General features: G+C 40.8%; 1 protein-coding gene across 5 annotated transcripts in view; it reads right to left on the reverse strand.

Annotated features, from left to right (window-relative positions):
• Window positions 1-2,363: 2,363 nt before the first annotated feature.
• Window positions 2,364-20,658, reverse strand: part of dpr18 (defective proboscis extension response 18) — a 338,738-nt gene continuing 320,443 nt past the window's right edge. For 2 of the 5 annotated variants that reach the window (XM_043211392.2, XM_043211390.2), the window contains 2 exons: window positions 2,599-2,723; window positions 2,364-2,545 (listed from right to left, as the gene is read on the reverse strand). In XM_043211392.2, coding sequence (XP_043067327.1) covers window positions 2,433-2,545; window positions 2,599-2,723 — 238 coding nt within the window. In that variant the 3' untranslated portion in view covers window positions 2,364-2,432. Of the gene's footprint in view, window positions 2,546-2,598; window positions 2,724-20,658 lie in introns of those variants that run through there. The other 3 variants (XM_070278540.1, XM_043211389.2, XM_043211393.2) reach the window with 2 other exon arrangements.

The raw sequence follows: 20,658 nt of genomic DNA on the forward strand, positions 1-20,658 counted from the left end.
ACAACCACCGCTGCCGTCGCCGGCGTCTCTGCATTGCCGGGGTTGGAAAGGGTCTCGTTAAAGCCTTCCTGCAGCTCCTTTATCCTCCAGAGCAATCTGTTAATTGCGGATGCTCCTCTCTTGTTTCTCGTGCTTTTGCACGGAATGTCATCCAGTATCGTCTCTAGCTTCGCCAACATGCTGACGGATGGCTGCTCTGTTGTGGCTCTCGTCCTCTTATCTGGAGTCGATCGCTGGGGTTCCGAGCGACTTGTTTGCTCGCTCGACCTTTTGAGGTTTCCTTTTCTTCACCCGCGGGAACACCGCCTGTTGGCATCGCTGTGGACCGTGTTGCCTGCAGGATGTGTTTTGCTTGTCGGATATGTACGCACTTGGTGGGCTTGTCGCTTTTCCTGCCGGGCGGCTAAGCTATCCACCGCCTCGTCAGTCCTAAGTGAGATGTTTTTTCGGGCCTCGCAAATCCGTGCCCTTACTGTGGGTTTCCCCACGGGTGTATTTCCACTTGAATGGTTGCCATGGAGGGATCGCTGTCGGCCACTGTGGCTCCTTGTGCACTGCTCCTAGGATCCTGCTCGCCCTCAAAAGAGCGCTGTGGGATTTTTCCCAGTGCCGCCCTCTGCGCCAATTGGCGCCCTCTTCTGGTACTACTGGCCACACTGCCGGTCAGCTGCGATCAGCTGATATTTCGATCCGCATCACTGACTAGCACAACCCAGCTTGGGCGAGTTCGCAGTGCGGGAAAAACGTTGCCACCAAAAGAGAGGAAGAAAGCCTACCCTTTTCGCCCCTGTCCTGTAACGTCCGATGAGGACTCTGATTCCAGCAAGCCGGGAAAGCGAAGCCTTGGGGAACCTTTCATGCCTATGTAACAGGTGAGTCGAGTTTCGAGCTTAGGTGTTCACTAACTCTTTTTGTACACCCTCGGGGCCGTGGAAAAGTGCGATCACTGGGACGCGGAACGACCACGTCTCTCTCGTTCGACATTCAATTCACTGAATGTCGATCATCAAATATAAGCACATACATATGTACGTATGTGTGTATAAGGGGCCAAGCTTCACAGCTGTGCACTGGTAGCTGCACAACATTAGTTGCCCCACGTATACGAAAATATCTTCCTTAAGCGGGTTTTCTCTAATATAAGCGTTGTATCAAAAGTTGCGCCATCTCAATGGCTATCCCTAAAAGTATAATTATTTTAATCGTTAGAGCCAATTTAAAAAAAATGTGTTTGTTTAAGTAGCAATGTGCCCCCTAGCCCAAATTTAATGAATCAAAATCCATTTACTTTTACGCATATTTCACCCAAACTGATGGATTTTTGGCAAATTGTTGGACAAAAATTATCAAATTATAGCAATACCTTTCAATTGGTATTCAGATTAAACGAATAAATGCTTCGTCTGCCGTGGACTGCCGTCCACAGTGATTAATTTAATATACTCACTTTTTGCTTTCGCTTCACTTGTCTTACCTGCAAAAAACTGTCAACCGCAAAACACTGCTCAGCATTGCAAAAAAACGAAAAAAAATAAGAAATTAACGGTTTTTGCATTATAATTCTTTTTGTATATTTTGAAACAGTGCCTACTAGACATTTAAACAAACAGCGACGGAAAGCGTAATCGAAGCTTAAGCTTTTCCTTTTCCGTATTGTCCGCTCTGTTCACAACATAATATGAATAATTGCGCAGGTTGATCTATATTTTTTGTTGACGCTTTCTCACATACAAAATTTTTATTGATTTGGTGGTTTGATTTTTGCTTATCATAGCGAAGTAACAAGGGTCATCGAAGTAGCCGTTCACCCAGTAACTACTGCAAGGACGGACATGCTTATATCTATTTAGGTGGTGATCCTGATAAAGAACACATATACTTAATAGGGTCGGAGATTTCTCCTTTACTGCGTTGTACACTTTTGGCCGACGTTATAATGTCCTCTGCAAGGGTATACAAAATTAAAGGGCTTACAGTCTCCACTGGCTCATAATCGAAAATGAATTCCATTCCAAAAATCATGAACAAAAATGATCTCCTAACTAGGGGGAACCAAAAGACGCAGGAACATAGTCAAACATAAAACCCGAGTATCAACTCACCAGTGCCAGGTAGCTCGATTAAGCATTTTCCATTCGGAAAATTTGTTTACGCAGATCCAATAAAATTAAGATTAAGATAAATATAAAAAAATCAAGACTTTATATATTAAGATTTAAAATTCAATTGTTACTCTGCTATTTTTTTCAAGTATTTTTACCTTTTTTATTTATATTCTTTAATTAAAATATTTTGAGATTTATTAATATAGGTTTATTTTTTGTATTTATCAATAACTTTTTAATATCTAACCTTTAAAATTAATGGAAACTTACAAACAAATTTGGATTTTGTAACACGTACATACATAAATAATTATAAAATAATATTTTCTAGTTAAGGACATTATATAGTTTTATCATCATAAAAAAAATGTTTAATTGCACCAGTTTATAATATTCAGATCTCGTTGCTTTGTTATGTTGCACTGCAGCGGGAATTTCTCCTGTAAAATTGGGTTAACTTTATTATGTATTATATTGGCATAAATTTACATACCTGTAAGAACTTGAACTTGGACAATTACGGTAAAGAGTTTGCCCAAAGAACATGAATAATTTCCACTGTCGGAAAGCTTGGCATCCCCAATAGAAATTCGACTGGTTAGCCATTTACCTGAAACACTGAAAAATTATACTTACAGACATTTATTTATTATAAGTAAAGATTACATGCACCATCGATTTTTGAAATAATAACGAAATATGATTAATAAAGAAGCTTATTTTGTTAGTCATACTGATCGGTCGTGTTATTCTCTTAAAACCTAAGCTAACCGCTAACAGATTTTTCTTATTTTTATACGAAGAGAACTTGAACTGTTTTTATTACTTGAGTAGAAGTGACTTTTAGAAAAATAACAACATGCCGATTATGTAAAAATTATGTAAAAAATTATCTAAAAAACTTTTTCGAAAAAATTGAGGTTTGCGGTGATCTGTTTTTTGTCGGTTTGAGTGTCACTTATCTTCCTTCTTAAGCGAACCGTAGTGTTTTTTTGTGCGCACTGCATTTATAATATTTCTTGCTGTAAACTGGTTTTTACGAGGGGTATTCAAAAAGTAAGTTTCCCTAGTCTGGCGTTTCTCTCAGACGCCACCTAGCGGACTCTAGCTGAACATAGTTTCAGTGTAGATTCTACCGATAAGAGCGGAATTGGTTTTGGTGGCCAAGAATACTTTTTTCAGCAGTACGAGCTCAATAATCATGGAGTTACCAGTGCAAAGCGTGTTCGATTGTGAATTACGTTCGGTTATTCGTTTTTTAACTGCAAAAGAGTTAAACGGTTATGAAATTCACAGTGAATTGGTGTCTATTTATGGTGAAGACTGTATGAGTGTGCAGATGGTGCGAAGATGGCGCACAGATTTTCTCAACGGACGCGCAGAAGTGCACGATGCAGCGTGCCGGACGCCCAAAAAGCGCCATTGCGATTGCAGCGGTTGAAAACATTATTCAGGAGGACAGACGATGGACTATTGACCATATTTTGGAAATGATGCCTCCTAAATGTCAAATTCACCGAACTTCAGTCCAGCACTTCGTTTCAAATGACGAAATCAAACAAGTCGTCAAATCGTGGATCAAAAAACAGGGCACGGAATTTTTTAAGGAAGGTTTACTTAAGATTTCACACAGATACCAAAAATGTATTGTAGTCCAAGGCGGCTATATAAAAAAAAAATTTAAGAGTCAAAGAATAAAATAAATTTATTTTTACTGCCTAAAACTTGTTTTTTATTTTTCCCCCAACACAGGGAAACTTACTTTTTGAATACCCCTCGTACATACTTAAGATTAAAATTTAGTAGCACTTTGCGTATCCTGTGATATATTTGGATATTTAAATGATTTGTTTAATTTTAATACAAGCATGGCTCGGCTCTTCTTCTTCTTTTACTTTTGTTCTTGTGCAATAGGGGTTTTCATCTCTATTTTTGCATTTCCTTTGCCCTCCCAAATCGCTCTCTCCAAAGAACCAGCTAGGGCTCTATTTGGAACAGTGGTTCAAGGTACATCGCTTTTGAAACTTTTATATTTTTAATATTAAAATGGAATTCAAACGGGTCTGCTCAATGAAATTTGTAATAAGAAAATCCCCTCATCCATTGCTGACAATAACACATATTTCTGTCCAACCCAAGGGCTAGAACTGAAAACAATTCGTCGTCAGAATTTCTTAGTGTAAATAAAAAATTGTCCGATTTGTCCTCCGTGACCCTTACTGGTCATATATATCTCATATATACCTTTACAAGGTGCCTCACAAACTTGCAAAATACTTAAGTAGTACATTATTATATACTTGCAGTAGTACAGATTTTTCAAGATTGCAACTAGCTCGGTCAAATTTTAACTAACATAACGCTGAATGTAATACCAAATATATTCCCGCTGCCGGATTGAATTTACTCAGGATCCGAAGTAGTCTTATACTTTTGTAAACACTAAGCGAAAACATGAATCTTTCCTCCATTGCCCGTGATACTTCAGAAAAAGAACCTTCCACTGACCAACCTTCCATCTCTTTTTCGTCGACAAATTCAGAATACTAGGTGGCTACGTATTCAACTTTCTATACTATATTCTGATAGTTCTTTCTTTGCATCCCATATTATAGCCTTCACAGAAACTGGGTTAAAGCCGGAGATCTTCAGCTGTGAAGTTTTTCCAAGTAAGTACACAACTTTTAGACGTGATCGACCTCTTCAAAGGGGAGTGGAGTCCTTATTTGTCCTTAACGATTCTGAAGAGGTAAAATCACATCAGCTTGGTGATTTAGAATTTATTTTCATTAAAATCTTTTTTCCCGGTTAATCTTTATACATAACACGTTCATATATATTTCCTTCGTCTGAGCCGCCCACATTTTGGCATCATTTGTGCACTATGCAATCCGTTTTTAATCTTATGACTGATCGTGACCTGCTTGTAGCTGTGGCCGACTTTAATATCCCAGGATTAAAGTGTCCAATCACCATCTTTTTCACTTATTACGCACCATGACTTTTAAACCTTAGAGGATCCATATCCGCTCATGCTTGAGGTTTCAATTGAAACCACTTGCGAGGCAAATATGATTCGGTGCTTCCGAAAGGCTGATTTTCACAATCTTAATAGCCTTATCGATACATTTGATAGGTCCGATATTCTGGTATGCCCTGATATAAATGCCTTAGGATATAATATAATTGATAACTTAGGAAAGTTTTTACCAAACTTTAAATACATTTTTTGACTCATATGTGCCGTGGAAATATCCGTCCGCTTCAATAAATTTTCCTTGGGTTACAAGTTGCCTCACAAACTTTTAAAATACTAAAAAAAGGATTTTACTTAAATCTACAGAAAAATTTAATTCAATTTATTTTAAGTTACAGAAATTATCTTCGCCGCTGACGGATACAATATATTCAGGATCTTAACTATATCTTTGTAAACACTAAGCGTAGACATGTATCTTTCCACCTCTCCTCACGTTTGAAAATTCATCTGCGACCTCTGATCTGGCCATTGCCGATCTATTCGCAGAATTTTTCAAACAACTTCTTCTTTGCCTCAAATGACTGATCAGCCTTACGCATACAAAATTCAATCAGCAAATCTTATTTTCTGTCCGTCATTCTCCGAGAATAGCTTATTATCTGGTCTTTTAAGTGGCAAACCCGTTATTCACCAGGCCCCGATGGAGTACTAACCTGTGTGCTAAAATACTGTGCCAGGGCTTTGTGCAAAAAAAGGAAAAAGTCAGATGCTGCCAATAACAGAGGAATCTCTAAATGGTCGGAAATTCCATAACTATTTGAAAAATGAATTACTCCTGATTTGCAATACCTTGGCTTTTCGATTATCTCTCCTTGTCAGTATGGCTTTTTTAAGCGTCGCTCCACCACCACGAATTTACTGGAGTTGACATCCTTTGTCATAGGATCCTTTTCAGCGAGCCGACGGCAGTTGGTGCAGGTCTGAAACTGACTGAGCCATTGCGTTCGCCGAACACCTGGAAAGCGTGTTCACCCTTTTCTACCGCTGCTCGCCAGAAGGGGCAGCAGAAACTGAACGACTCTTGGCAGAGTCCGTACGAAGCGTTGACAGAATACCACCTGTGACGGAAGAGGAGACAGCCGCCCAGATTTCAGCGTTGAGCAACAAGGCCCCGGGCAATGATGCCATCAATGCAACCGCATTTAAAATGCTGCCACCTCCAAAAATCAACATACTGACGAAAATTCACAATAGAAGCTTAGAGATTCCCGACCAATTGAAAAAAAATTTTGTTTTGTTTTTTTTTTTTGATTATGACAGGTGTGATTTTATTTAAAACTGTCCAACAGGGGCAACCATTAAATATTGTGACAGAGAACTTGGCTTATGTTTAACTAAAGTTTGAGGTGAAAAATAACAATGTCTAAGAGTTAGTCCGGATGAGCTCCATTGGGTGAGTTCTGCGCAGCCTTCGCATCTGTTCGCTGTTGTCGAGGAGAGTGGTCGCCAACTCGTTGGGGTGGTTGTACAGCCTCTGAATTTACTTGCTGCTGCTTCTCTGTATATCCTCCTTCACCCATGGGAAGCCAGGCACCTCGTGGATTACAATAAATACTAAGAGATTGGGCTCTTCCCGACCAACTGAAAACATGCTCAGGTAACCATGATACCTAAGCCCGGAAAACCCGAAGCCGATCTTGCCTCTTATCGTCCGATTAGTCTTCTATCGATACTCTTCAAAATACTGGAAAGAGTGTTTTTGAGTGGAGTATTTCCAGTACTGGACGCGACTGGTTTGATCCCCAATCACCAGTTTGGCTTCAGGCGGTCCCACGGAACTCCGAAACAATGCTACAGAGTGGTGCAGTATATCTTGGACGCCTTCGAAATCAAGAAGTACTGCCTGGCTGTAATGCTGGATGTCAAACAAGCCCTTGACCGGGAGTGGCACTCCAGACTCCTGCTTAAATTGAAGATTAACCTGCTCAGACCTTACTACCTCTTTCTCAAATTTGCGGTTTCATGCGGAGAGGCCATTTCCGGACTTAAGAAGGTCCGCACTAGAGTCCCCCAACGCAACGTGCCGGGCCCTTTATTATACAATGTGTACACGGCCGATCTCCCAGTCTTGCGGAGCCCCAACATAACGGCAGCCACCTATGCGGACGATACCGCCTTCCTGACCGCTGCTGACAATGCTACAGAGGCAGCTGCTGCCATGCAGGAACAACTAGATCTTCTCGGCAATTGGCAGAGAAGGTAGAAAATTTTTTAGTGAACAACTAAAAATCCACCGCCACCACATTTTCTCTCCGTCCAGGAAATTGCCCACCGGCCCACCTCAACAGCCACAGGTTGAAATCACAAGATACCTGAGCTTCACGCTGGACAGGAGGCTTCCTTGGAAACCTCACCTAGTCAAAAAGCGCTAGCAGTGTGAAGTAAAATTAAAGGCGTACTATTGGCTGATGGGTAGGAAGTCGAAGCTGAGGACCTCTTCGAAAATCCTAATCTACAAGGCGATTATTCGGCCAATTTGGACATACGGGATTCAACATTGAGGCACGGTCAGCAAGACTAATATACGGACTATCCAGACATTTAAAAATTGAGCCCTCCGTATCGCCATTGGGGCCCACGTCTACCATGACAATCAGACAATCCACGAGGTGCTTGGCTTCCCATGGGTGAAGGAGGAGATATAGAGAAGCAACAGCAAGTACGGAGGCATTTTCAGAGGCTACACAACCACCCCAACGAGTTGGTGACCAGTCTTCTCGACAAAAGCGAACAGATGCGGAGGCTGCGCAAAACTCACTGGGTGGATTTCAAAACTTAAGTCGTTTAATGTCGAGAACTCACCATTTTTATCACTTATCACGCACTACGGCCTCCCGCGGACAAATTTGACATATTTATAGGTCAAATTAACCATGTTAGAAATTCGTGAGGTCGTCTATTAGACTAATGCTTTGTATTTGATCCTAATAGTTGGATCCCACTCCTTCCAGCTCGTTGACCCTTTCAATACCAGAGGATCCATATCACCCCACGTTTGAGGTTTCAACTGAAACCATTTCAATTTAAAAGGTATCGGCTGAAAAAGGATTAACTAGAATGCAAAACTTCATTTTTCCTTTGATCGTAGCAGACTCTTACTAATTAACTCAACCCCCTTAACACTTTATGTCGCACCCTCCACTCCATGGCGCACTTTCAAAACACAGCTGCGCGGCCGTCCCGAGAGCCGGTACGTTCCACTTCGTCTTTGCTTTCTCCCGGCGCGCAGCCCCCCCACACTGCACTTTCTGGCTTGCGGCTAGGTTTCTTAAATTAACGTCTCCCATCCCCCCGTACTGCATGTGTGAAACATCCCAAGCGCTTGACCGCTTTCGCAGGCCCTCAACCTCCCTTCCTTGACTTTGCCCCATGCCACCTGACTTGGGGTGTGGGGAGACTAAATCTTCTCACAATCAACTCAGGAGTAGATCCTGATCAAGAATATATATTCTTCATAGGCTCGGAGGTAGGGTAAATGGGTGCGAATGAAAGAGCCTTGAATGGTGACCGGGGTGTTCCCGATCGGTTCACAAGCCGGCCTATCCTTGTCTCGCAGGACAAGGAACGCCTGTTCGTCGAAATTCAGGAGTCGGTAAGGCGTGCGCCAAACGTGTCCCTTACTCCCTTCGTGGCAAGGCTACCTTTCGTGGTCGGAAATGGCCCATATCGACTCCGATACCGTGGACTTAAGTGGAACCGTTTTGCAACGGATCCTTTTTAACTTCATGTCTTACACTTTACTCTTCGTCGGCTGTCGGACTCTCCAAAGGTAGTTCTCCAACTTCACGCTACAAGCTTCCTAAAAAGCACGTCTAAATTCACTTCAATGGGCCATCTTATAAACTGCTTGGAGCGCCTTATCCTTCTGGATTCTGCTCCTGCCTTCATCCTGCTTGCTGTCCGTGCCATCTCACTTCTTTCTTAGCCGCTCGACTTTAGCTTCGCAGTGCTTATGACGGACTACCCTCTCCGCTATCGAGAGCTTTAACTTTGTTTTGTCTAGGTCACTGCCCTAGCACCATTTGCCATTTGCTTAGCAACACTATTAGAATTTGATCATCCAGTTTCATCTGCCTGCACAATTGTCATTGCAATTGAAAAACCTCAATGACTTAACAAGTATCAAAATATACGTTTGGACATCTGCATGAAAGAGAAAAAACCAACATTCGAATAAATTATATATAAAATAAATTCAAACAAGAAAAAAAAGTTCTGAACATCTATCCCAAAAAATTCCAAGGCAGGTATTTTTACAAAATTACAAATTTCGATCGCTTAGTTAGCTAATCAGCTATATGGTATAAACGGCTAACTCTGATGAAATTTTTTAGGTCAAATCACTTTGGCTGTAAGAGGAGCCCCAAATAAATAAGTTGTACTCCAATGAGTTTCTTTTGGAAACTTTTTTTATTTTGTTCAATTCTTAAAACTACTTATCAACGCACTGCACGCAGACTTGCAATGCGACCCTTTCTCAAGTGCGATAAGCGGTCTACTTATGTATGTATTTGAGTTAGGCTGCAAGGGATCGCTTTTAAACCATGCTGTTTGACTTGTATTATATGGGTCCGATCCCTTAAAACTCTATCTTAAGAATTTGTATATACAATCGTGTTCAATGCTTGAACATTGCCAAAAATATTTTCTATAAGAAATCCCAATTCTCTTTCTTAAAAAAGTAATTGAATTGATCCTGGCTCCAACGTAAATACTGCGTGCAAAGAAAAGAAGGGTGAGTGAAATTGAGCGAGTTTCAAGCCGATAGCCTTAAAACTGAGAGAATAGATGGCGTAAAAACAGACAGACGAACCGACGGACAGACCGACATACATTCAGGAGGTTATCCAGATAAAGAATTTATCGACGCATTTCCGCAAAAGTATCGTATGTTGAAAAATCCAATTTTACAGGAGAAGCTTTTTTTTTATTTAATCTCTTACAAACAATAACCAAAATCATAAGATGTTTAAGCGATTAGAAATATTTGTTATTGTATTATTTTATTTTTGTGCGTTTGAAGTATTTCCATGCAAAAAACTTTTATGGACATACGATAATTTCGCGTGCACATTGAAAAGCACTGTAACATACGATAAAATTGAAACTTAATTTTTATCGGAATAGGGTTTTCAGTTTTTATATTTCACAGGGTACTGAGACATTGGGTGCCTAACAATTTTGCATTAAAATCTCAATTTCGAAAAAAGCGACTAACGATTCTTTCGCGGAAATGCCTCGATATATACTGTTTAGGGACCAAAATTTAATTTTTTAATTTTTTTTATTAATCAGTTGTCTTATTGTATATTTCTAGTTATGGCGGTAGTAGTTTAGGTCGATTGCGCATCTCTGGTTGGCTTGTTTATCTTCTATTGATGCAGGTATCTGTCCGGACCGTTATCGCATTGTCCCTTCCCGTCTTGCAACCTATGTGTGGCTTAAGCTGTCCCTATGTCATCCTTTCGCCCATGGTGTGCGACCTCTCTTTTGAAATACATCTGATCGCTAAATTCCGGGAAGCTGCACTTGTCAAAAGCTCATTGCGCCGTTCGGACCACCACCGTCGACCACCCAGTCTCGACGAACAGGAAGTTATCCTGATTAAGCATATGATCCTGATCAAGTAAGCTTCACTGCCTTGCACACTTTTCAATACGTACATTTCAATACATTTCACAATACATACATAGTAGTACTACTTTTATTTTACTACTACTTACATTTTTCCACCGCCAACACGTGCTGTTCACGTTGATTCATATCCACGAAATAAGGTAAATTGAAATTGAATTCAGAATCTGCGCTAATTCGATCTTCCGTTTCATTTATTCTCACTCATTTCTCTGAAAGTCACAGCGTGTGCGTTCGAATGAATAAACGCACTTATACAACTTAATTTCAAACTTGCGTCGAATGCACGCAATTCAATTCAATTGGAGTTAATTAATTTCATCGTATTCGGTGAATAAAGCCATCCATATGTATTATATAGTATATAGTGTAATTTCAGTTCAGGGGGAATCTTACTATAGCTAGAGGAAGACCATTAACTTACACGAGAATGGATGTTGCGGGAATCTTCGCAGCTCCATTTCGGTTACCGGGAAAAACATGCGCGCCACCTCCTCCAGCACACTGCCTGCCCACAGGTAAATGTGCTGGCAACCACGGAAGTGATGCTGGCGACTTCCACGAAAGCATTCGCTGTGCACGCGTTAGTCGAGCCGGGCTGTCCATGAGTGGGTACAGGCCAGGTGTGCATCGTGAAGCTGCGCTCCAAGAGGTCGGAGTCGACAAACAATTATGATGGTTGACGATCAGCTGGTCACTCACACCTCCGTCTAAGGGATCCAACCTACCGCAAAAACGGCGTTCTCCAGCATCATGCTGGGGAATAGCCAGTAATGGAAGCTTACCGCCATATCTTTATACCTTTCGCAGACGTCATGATCTCGAGTATTCTCCAGGTCCAAAGAGGACCTTCCCTGGCACAGCACAATTGGGATGGTGATGTCAGGCAGTTGCAGTGAGCTTCCAGCGTCTACGGCAACGTGGTCCGCGGGGAAAACATGTTTCGCTTCTACGCCTTCTATAGTACAAAGCCCAAAGTCTCGACATGCCGTGACTCTAGGCCACAATAGCAACTTTCGAATTTTTAGTTGCTGCAACTAAAAGAAAAGCAGATCCAGGAGAATCACAGCAGTTCACAGCAGACAACATATCAAAGGCCGATCACAGCAGACAGGCAGAAATGGAGCAACATTTTGGAGACGGAGATTAGAGGCTTAACTAGGCCTTTTAGGCTTAATTTCACAATAAAAAGCTGTATTTTTTTATATACTGGGTTAACTTGCTGGCTTAGGCTCATATAAATACAATAATTCGGTGCAATCCCCACCGATAGCCTAAAGAAAACGAGTTGACTTTGTGACGGGGAAAAAGCTGTGTAATTGCATTGATTTAACAGCAAAGAAGCTCTGGAATACCCATTAGTGAAATATATCATTGGAATCCTCACCGAAAGCTTCGTCTTCATTTAGCTTTCTTTGAGTTTGGACGTCTACTTTTTCGCTTATGTCGCCTCTCGTTTGCACCGAGTGCAGTGCAGAAGTTACTGCTACCCAACTTCGTGGGTGTGAGGCCGTTCGGTTCGCGTCGATCTGCCGGCGTGCCTATCACACCGCTTGTGTTGATTTGCCCTCGGAGGCTATAAAACTACTTATTAACATTCCGAACTTAATGTGGCAATGTGATAGCTGCGTCATTGGAAATGATTCCAAAATTGAGGAGCTTAATTATAAAGTTCTAGATCTGGAGTCCCGCTTCGAAAGCCTTAATGCCAAAGTTGACCTTGCCCTGGTAAATGGAGCGGCTGTGCCCGCTGGACGCGCCTCTTCTTCGGCTGGGGTGCATGATGCTGCTCCCCCTGCTATGCCCACCACCACTGGGAGCATAAAGGCTACTCTGGGGCAGGCCCCAAAGGCATCTAAGGGGGCTGTCCCGAAGAAGAAGCGGATCAACCCTAATAGGCGCATTGTGGGACAAGCACCCAGTTGCGCTCAACTTCAAGTGCTTCCCACCTTGAAATACCTTCATGTTGGTAAATTCGCGACATCTACCGAACCACATGCACTGTGCAAGTTTGTCGCAGATAAGCTGAACGTGGAGCCCAGTGATTTAGCCTGTGCTAGGCTGATCAAAAAGGATGCTGACATCAACGCCCTCAAGTTCGTCAATTTTAAATTGGGAGTTCCGGAGCAAAACTTCCCTACAGTCTTCAATGATGATTTTTGGCCTATGTCAATAAGAGTCAGCCGGTTTGTTCATAGAAAGCTTGCTAAGGTTATTGACCTCCCGGCGATTCTACCTTTCCCGCATTCGCAATCTTCAAAGCACCCCCAGTAAGCGGAGCTGCTGGCGCCGTTACCTCCTATTCTTCTCAAGCTGCAGTTCATCACCCCGATTGCTCTCTGCTGCGCTACCAACAAGAATCGGCGTGGGCTTTCATGGTAACGGTTGACGCTGTCTTCAATTCCTGCAATAATTGGCTTCGTTTGCTGATCGATATTCTTCAACAACAACAACTTTTTTCAAGGCGAGTTGTTTATTTCTTATCTTCACTTGTGGATGGCCAGTAACAACAAGACGATGGTAATCGAGACGTTGGCAGCGCATCGCTTATCTTATCTCTCTTCGCTGGGCCACTCGCTGGTGCTTTCTTTTCGCCGATGGAAGATGTTTATTTACGTTTTGGACGTGTGGGTGGATCTTTGCTGCGTTTGGATGTGCCTGACTATGAACGCTCAATGTTTTCACCTGGCACTAGATTTGCCTTGCAACGGGACTCTCGCAGGTCTACTGATGATTCGAATGGAAATTTCTATGTGTCCTTGTCGGCAATTTTGCAAGCTATGCGTATTGGATATGCCTCCACATGCACCAGTACCAGGAGTGCACTTTCATCATCACCGCCTTGCCGTCCAATTCCTAGTTCGGACTGTAGCTACTCGTCGTCCTCGGACCCTAATAAAAGCCTAAAAGTTCTATTCCAAAATATATCGGGAATGAGAACCAAGACCCGGATGGTATTCCTCAATTCTTCTGTCTGCGATTTTGATGTAATCATCCTTGTGGAAACTTGGCTCAATGACAAATTCAGCTCCTCTGAGTTCTTCGAGCCTAATTTGTACCATGTATTTTGAAAGGACCGAGATGCATTCAGTACCCAGTGTGGGCGAGGTGGAGGTGTGATCATCGCTATCCGTCGATCTTTTCAGGCTACACCACTGCGCCTTCCGGTGGCCGACCCTATACTGGATCAGCTTGCGGTTTTAATCTAGGGCGTCCATGGCCCATTCATCATCATTGCATCATACATCCTTCCGAACAGCGCATTTAGTATATATCATGCGCATATGGAAAACATCACTAGTGTCTGTGCCAGAACCTGAGCTCCATTGTCAGGTCTTGGGACCCAGAATCTCCCTGCATGCTACCTAGCAACGTTCACCAGAGTCTTGAAATTGTAGTTCTAGATGATATTTTTAGTCTGGGCCTCTCCCAAGTAAATAATATTTTTAATGATTTATCCAAAATTCTTGATCTTATATTTTTAAATAATTTGGTTAATAGTAAAGTAGAATTATGCAATGTACCATTAAGTCCTTGTGATATGCACCACAAGCCGTTGGTAATTAATATTGAGTTTTATAGTTTTTTGCCTTCTGCTTCCCCCATTCCATATTATCATCTGAATGATACTAACTTGTCACTTATTAATGCCTCTATTTCAGCCTTTGATTGGGTTTCCCTTTTTTCGGATGGCTCAATCGATGATTGTTATACTAAGTTCTCGGTTGCCCTTTTTAATATTATTGATACTTATGCCCCTGTGAGGGTACGAAGATCCTATAGGCTTCCCTGGTATACAAAAGGTTTAAAAAACTTAAAGAATAGAAGGGATAAGCACTACAAACGATTTATAATGACAGGTGAGACTCGAGCAGGAGAGCTATACCGGAAATTTAAGCGGGAATTTGATTTCCTTAATAAGTTCCTCTACATTCAGTATATATCCGATGTCGAAGCTAGCCTTCGATCAGATCCTAAAGCTTTTTGGCCGTTTGTTAACAGCAAAAAGTCAAAATCGGACATACCTTCATACATATGTTATGGTAATTTAGCAGCCGACTCGGATCAGGGCGTTTCTGATCTTTTTGCAAAATACTTTGCCTCTAACTTGGAGCCGAAGGTTCCTTGGAGTGATCATGAAACTCTTCTCAGCATTGAGCCTTTTCTCAATGTGAGTAGCATGGACGTTTTGGACGGTGACCTAGTTGAAGCCCCAGGACATTTGACTGAGTCGCTCACACCTGACGTGGACGGTATCTCCCCATTCTTTCTTAAGAGGAGTATCGCTTCTCTTTCTACTCCCCTTCAACTGCTGTTTTCCTTTTCGCTCTCATCTGGTAGATTCCCCCACCGGTGGAAAATGACTTCTATAACGCCTATTCACAAAGGTGGTAGTAGGTGTGATGTTACCAACTAGCGACCTATAGCCAAAATTTGCAACGTCGCTAAGATACTGGAGCGGATATTAACTAAAAAATTGACTTTTCTGGCTCGCAATTTCATATCCCCCAACCAGCATGGTTTTTTGTCTGGGAGGTCCACTACCACTAATATAGCTGTCTTCTCTAAGCACTGCTTTGAAGCTTTTGAAAACCGATTTGAGGTTGATGCCATTTACAACGACTTCTCCAAAGCCTTCGACAAAGTGTGTCATGCTGCCCTTCTGGCCAAATTATATAAATTAGGTATTCATTCCTGCCTATTAAGTTGGTTCGAGTCTTATCTGGCTGACCGACCTTGCCACGTTACTGTTGGAGACGCTATCTCAAGTCCATTTGTCACCTCCTCTGGTCTTCCACAAGGCAGCTCTCTTGGACCTCTTCTATTTATCATTTTCATTAATGACATCTCGCACTTTTTAATGTATGCGGATGACCTTAAAATCTATAAAGCGATTAGCTGCATTATTGACAGTTACTTGTTAAAGGAGGATATATCCAGAGTTTACTCATGGTGTTCCCGCAATCTTCTTCCATTAAACTTATCAAAGTGTATGTTTACCCGTTACAGTAGGCGGTCTCTTGAAATCTGTACGGGTTATTCCATCAATAATTATAATTTGGCAGCTAAAGAAGTGGTGTTAGACCTTGGTGTCTTATTCGACAGCAAATTTAAATTTTCTGGTCACTTAGACTATATTTTACCTAAAGCGTATGCTATGCTGGGCTTTGTTAAGAGGCACGTGAACCAGTTCAAAAGTCCATACTCGAGCCTCAGCGTCTATGCTGCATTCATTCGGTCGAGGCTGGAATATGCCTCAATCATTTGGAATCCGGAGTGTAAAGTTCGTTCCAACAGAATTGAGCGACTCCAGAAAAAATTTTAAAATTTGCACTTCTGCCTCTAAGGTTTCAGGAACCTGTTCCTTCATACCAGAGCCGTTGCCTTTCTTTTGACTGTTTGCACGTTGGAGGGACGGCGTAAACTGGCCGCTTTAACTTTTTTTAATAATTTAATCGTTGATAACATTGATTGTCCTTTTTTATTGGGACTCATTAACTTTAATGTTCCTCAGGATCTTCGTACCATTGCCCCCTTTCGGGTCAAGTGTCATAGGGCCAATTATCTTTTAAATGAGCCGATTGAGCGGGCTCTTTCTTATTTTAATTCTTTGCCACCTAGCCTCCGAATTGAGTGGGGCTCTGATAAGGGTGTGTTAAAACGCAAGTTAATCAGGCATTTATTAAGTTTTTGTTAATTTTGTAGTTTTATTCATTAGGTGTATGTTGTTATTATGTAGCCATGTAAGGATTTGTCCGTTGGTGAAATAAATAAATAAATAGATAGCCTAAAGAAAACAGGAAATCGAATACATTGTAGATCGATTACAGATGAAAATGATATAAAATTACCTTTTTATGGCTGCAAATCCTTCAGTACTAGGTCTATGAATACTTGGCTAAGTTTGCTGGAAAATCGGGCATGCTGAATATGCTGAAATTCCCATCTTATCAGAAGTAAAAAACATGATTTTAATTAAAAGAAATATCACAGCTGTTATTGTGGATCCGTCAAACATTTTCACAAGGATTGCAATGAGAGTCAAGGTTGCGTGGAGTGGGAAATAAAATCACGAAACCAATCAGATGTATCAATAGCTGATGTAGCAATAGACGAGCGAATGACCAGTCAGGTTATTGTTGCCACATGACATTACGTCTAAGTTCAACTTTTCATCATTGCAAAATTCGCCAAGCTCACAGTAGACTCAAAGTGGCTGAGAAGAAACAAATCGACTAGTATCTAGAAGCAGGAATTATAAATTTATCTACATCCAACAACACCAGTCGACTTGTTTTAGTGGCCAAATAGGATGGAACTCTTCCTATCTGTGTGGATTTTTGCAAGGTGGTATGGTTTGCAAGGACTGTTTTTCGGTGCCAGTTATTGACGATAGCCGCAAAACGAGATATATTTTTTAGTGATAGATCTGGAAAATGGATTTTTTCTTGCCCCAATAGACTCTAAGAATATCAATGCGAAACGCCAATGGTTTCTCCAGACATAAACAATACCTGTACGATTGACATTATGTTCTATTATTATGCATTATGTGAACACCCATCTTTTAATACAAAAAAATAAAACTTTCAAATAAAATATCTTTAATACATAATCTACCGCACAGATCATACGGATGGCAAAGCCCACAGTGGATCCAGAGCTCTGGTCAGAGAACGCATAAAACATTGTTTTCACAGATTTGCAAAAAACTTCTTGCAGGCCACATCGAAAAAGCTCAGTCAACTGCACTTGGAGATCGTTTTATAGCCGCAGGAGGCTACAATGCCAAACATACGCACTGGAGATCCATCTAGTGACTTCCAAGCCCACGTAAGGTGCCAGACCTTATTGATTTTGCGGTCCAATCAAGGAAGTGAATGTTGGATCGAAGCGAAGAAGACAAAGCTGAAACACACATCTCCAAAGTCTTCTAGCCAAATCCTGCTTCGAATTTATTCCTCCTGCCAATAAGTTGCTCGCTACTTTTGGGCAGACTCATCTGTCGTCTTGGGTTGGATAAATGCATCGGCTTTCCATACGCTTGTGGCGAATTGGAAAGTTAAAATTCAAAAGTAACGGGACAGTCTCAATGGTGTCACATATTATAGTATCATCGCTAATAATGCAGCTTATGTATTGTTCAAAAGAACTACCGCCAGCAAGTTAACACATAATAAAATTTGGTTCTATGGTTCTCTGATCTTGCATGAGTCTAGGGAGAACTGGGAACCATTATTTTGACTAGCTTGGAGCAGAAGATAAAATTCCTAGGCATGGCAGCAGCAAAGGACGCGTGCGGAGGAGAATTACACAACTGCCGACACAGCAATTTAAAGGATTTTTGCAAACATGCTCCGATTCTGGTACACATCTAACAGAGCGCCAACGAAATCGACTTCGCCAACGAAAAAAGTAAGTCGACTTTAAATTAATTCCCCTTTGAGCGCCATCATTTGATGGTCTATGGGAAGCTGCAGTGAAATCCGCAAAACGGTTTCTGGTATAAATCACCTTCACTGCTTTCTTAACATTCAAAGAACTCAACACAGTAATCGTTGAAATAAAGTCAATTCTCTGGCAGTCAATTCATTAGTCCAATTTTGGTATTAGCTACGCAACGGGATCATTTGCACCCCGGTCTTGCCAGTTGCCACTTCTGACGTTATTCATCTTTATCAACTAATGTCAGCACAAGGCACCACAACAGACACTTACGTTACCTTTAGATAACAATATTTTTGGTGTTTTCGGAATTATTAGACGTATATAGCATCGTTCCCATTCCGATTTAGGATTTAAATGGTTGGAAATCATACAATCTGCAAACAAACATAATTGCCGTCAATGCTCATAGAGATCCCTTTGCTCCCAATGCATAAATCTTACAGCACATCTGTTTCAACCATTAAACTACATAGAATTTTGACAGTCGATGCGAATTCCGATTATGACTACTGAGATACGATCTTCGTTCAATTGATTTTGAAACATCTCTGTGCCCATAGATACAACATTAGAATCCATCACAGGGATCCCCACCCAATCACAAGATATGGACGACCCAGAACTAAGATTTCGCTACATCACTAGGAGACAAAAGCTTCACCGTATCAACTGGGCCACCAGACAACTATTTCGTATGCAGCATTGACCAAAAATTTTAGTTCATAGCATATAATACTGAATTAAAAAATATTATAAACAATAAGCAAAATATTAGGTCATGAACTACAACAGCTTGAGCAAGAATGGCTGAGTTTCTGATTGATGAAACCAGTGAAATACTATGACAGCCCCACAATATAAGCTTGCAGTTTTATATTAATAAAATCTGTCTCAGACAAACATATTCTGAATTCATTTCTTTCTCCTTGTCCAACCTGATCAAGTGCAGGTTGGGGCAACCACCCATCAATGGGTTTATGTACCCTTTGCTGAAACGCGTTATCCATTAACATCATGATTTGGAGATCAGTGCTACCTTACTTTAGACACCACACTAAAAAAAATTTTGAGTTGGAGGTAAATAATCACTTCATGACTTAGAATAATTCGAGATACAAGAGGGGCCATTTGAATTTATTTTGTATAAAGGTATTTTGTTTTCAGCATTGGATAAAGATAATCGGGTTCAAATGGAAGAGAATATGAAAAAATGTATTGAGCAATAAAGAAAATTGAGTTTGTTGTTAAGAATTAAGGAATAATCAACCTTCGTTTCCTTCCTTCCTTCGTTTGAGCTTAACTTCTTTAAAACTACGCTTTAAAAATTATTCGTACACGGAAAGTATATAAAGATTTTTTCAGTTTTTCAAGAAGAAGAATAGTTTTGAATGTCTATTTTTATATAACTATATTGCATTTTTGTCACAAACCCAGATATTTTTGGGGGGTTTTTTACGCAGTAATCGTAGAGTACAAGGGTATATTGTAGTCGTGTGAATGTATGTAAAATAGAGAAGGAATTATATCCGACCCCATAAAGTTGTATATTTATTATCTGTTATTCTAGATTATAATAACTTAAAGTAAAGATAAATTAAGCTAAGATAGATTGCATAATTTTAGATTAAATTACATCTAGGGATAGTTCAGGGGATAATACATATGAAAATGACTAATTCTTACAAACAACACGAAACGGATCGTGTTTGGCAAAATAAGACCTACAAATTGGTAACCAAAGGGTCCGGAAGGACATAGTTACCCTATTAGGAATTTAAATCACTAGTTTTTCCAAAATAATTTAAAATCCAATTGACAAGAATAAGCATATGAAGTAGCATAGACCGAGCACAAGTACGCCGCTCTTGTAATGAAGGTAGTTTTTTATAGTTTTAACCGGCAACGATACCCCGGAAAGCAAGCGACAGTATCCCAGCTAACATTTTTTAATGGGTACAACAGAAACTGCTTTTGAATAGATGCAATACTCTTTTGATGAACAAAGCATTGCGGACTTCAAACACACGAATAGTATTCCAAGATAGGACAAACGAAAGAGACACATAGAGTCTTAGTTGTAAAGGGATCATGATATTCTTTTGACCAACGTTTGATAAAAACAAGAAAGGAAAGCTAACTTCGGGCGGAGCCGAAGTATATATACCCTTGCAGTTAGAACCGGATATATATCGCAAACATCGGATATAGTTGGCCTTATGGGAATATGAATATATAATCCAGATTATTACAATACAAAATCTAAAAAAAGTCCCAAACTTCTATCTTCAAACATACCAAAGTTGGTATTTCTACCAAAAACCATTTCCGATCGTTCAGTTATATGGCAGCTATAGGATATAGTCGGCCGATCCGGGCCGTTCCGACTTATATACTGCGTGCAAAAGAAAGAAGGGTGTGTGCAAAGTTTCA

This window comes from Drosophila bipectinata, chromosome XL (assembly GCF_030179905.1).
Source record: "Drosophila bipectinata strain 14024-0381.07 chromosome XL, DbipHiC1v2, whole genome shotgun sequence".
Lineage (NCBI taxonomy): Eukaryota > Metazoa > Arthropoda > Insecta > Diptera > Drosophilidae > Drosophila > Drosophila bipectinata.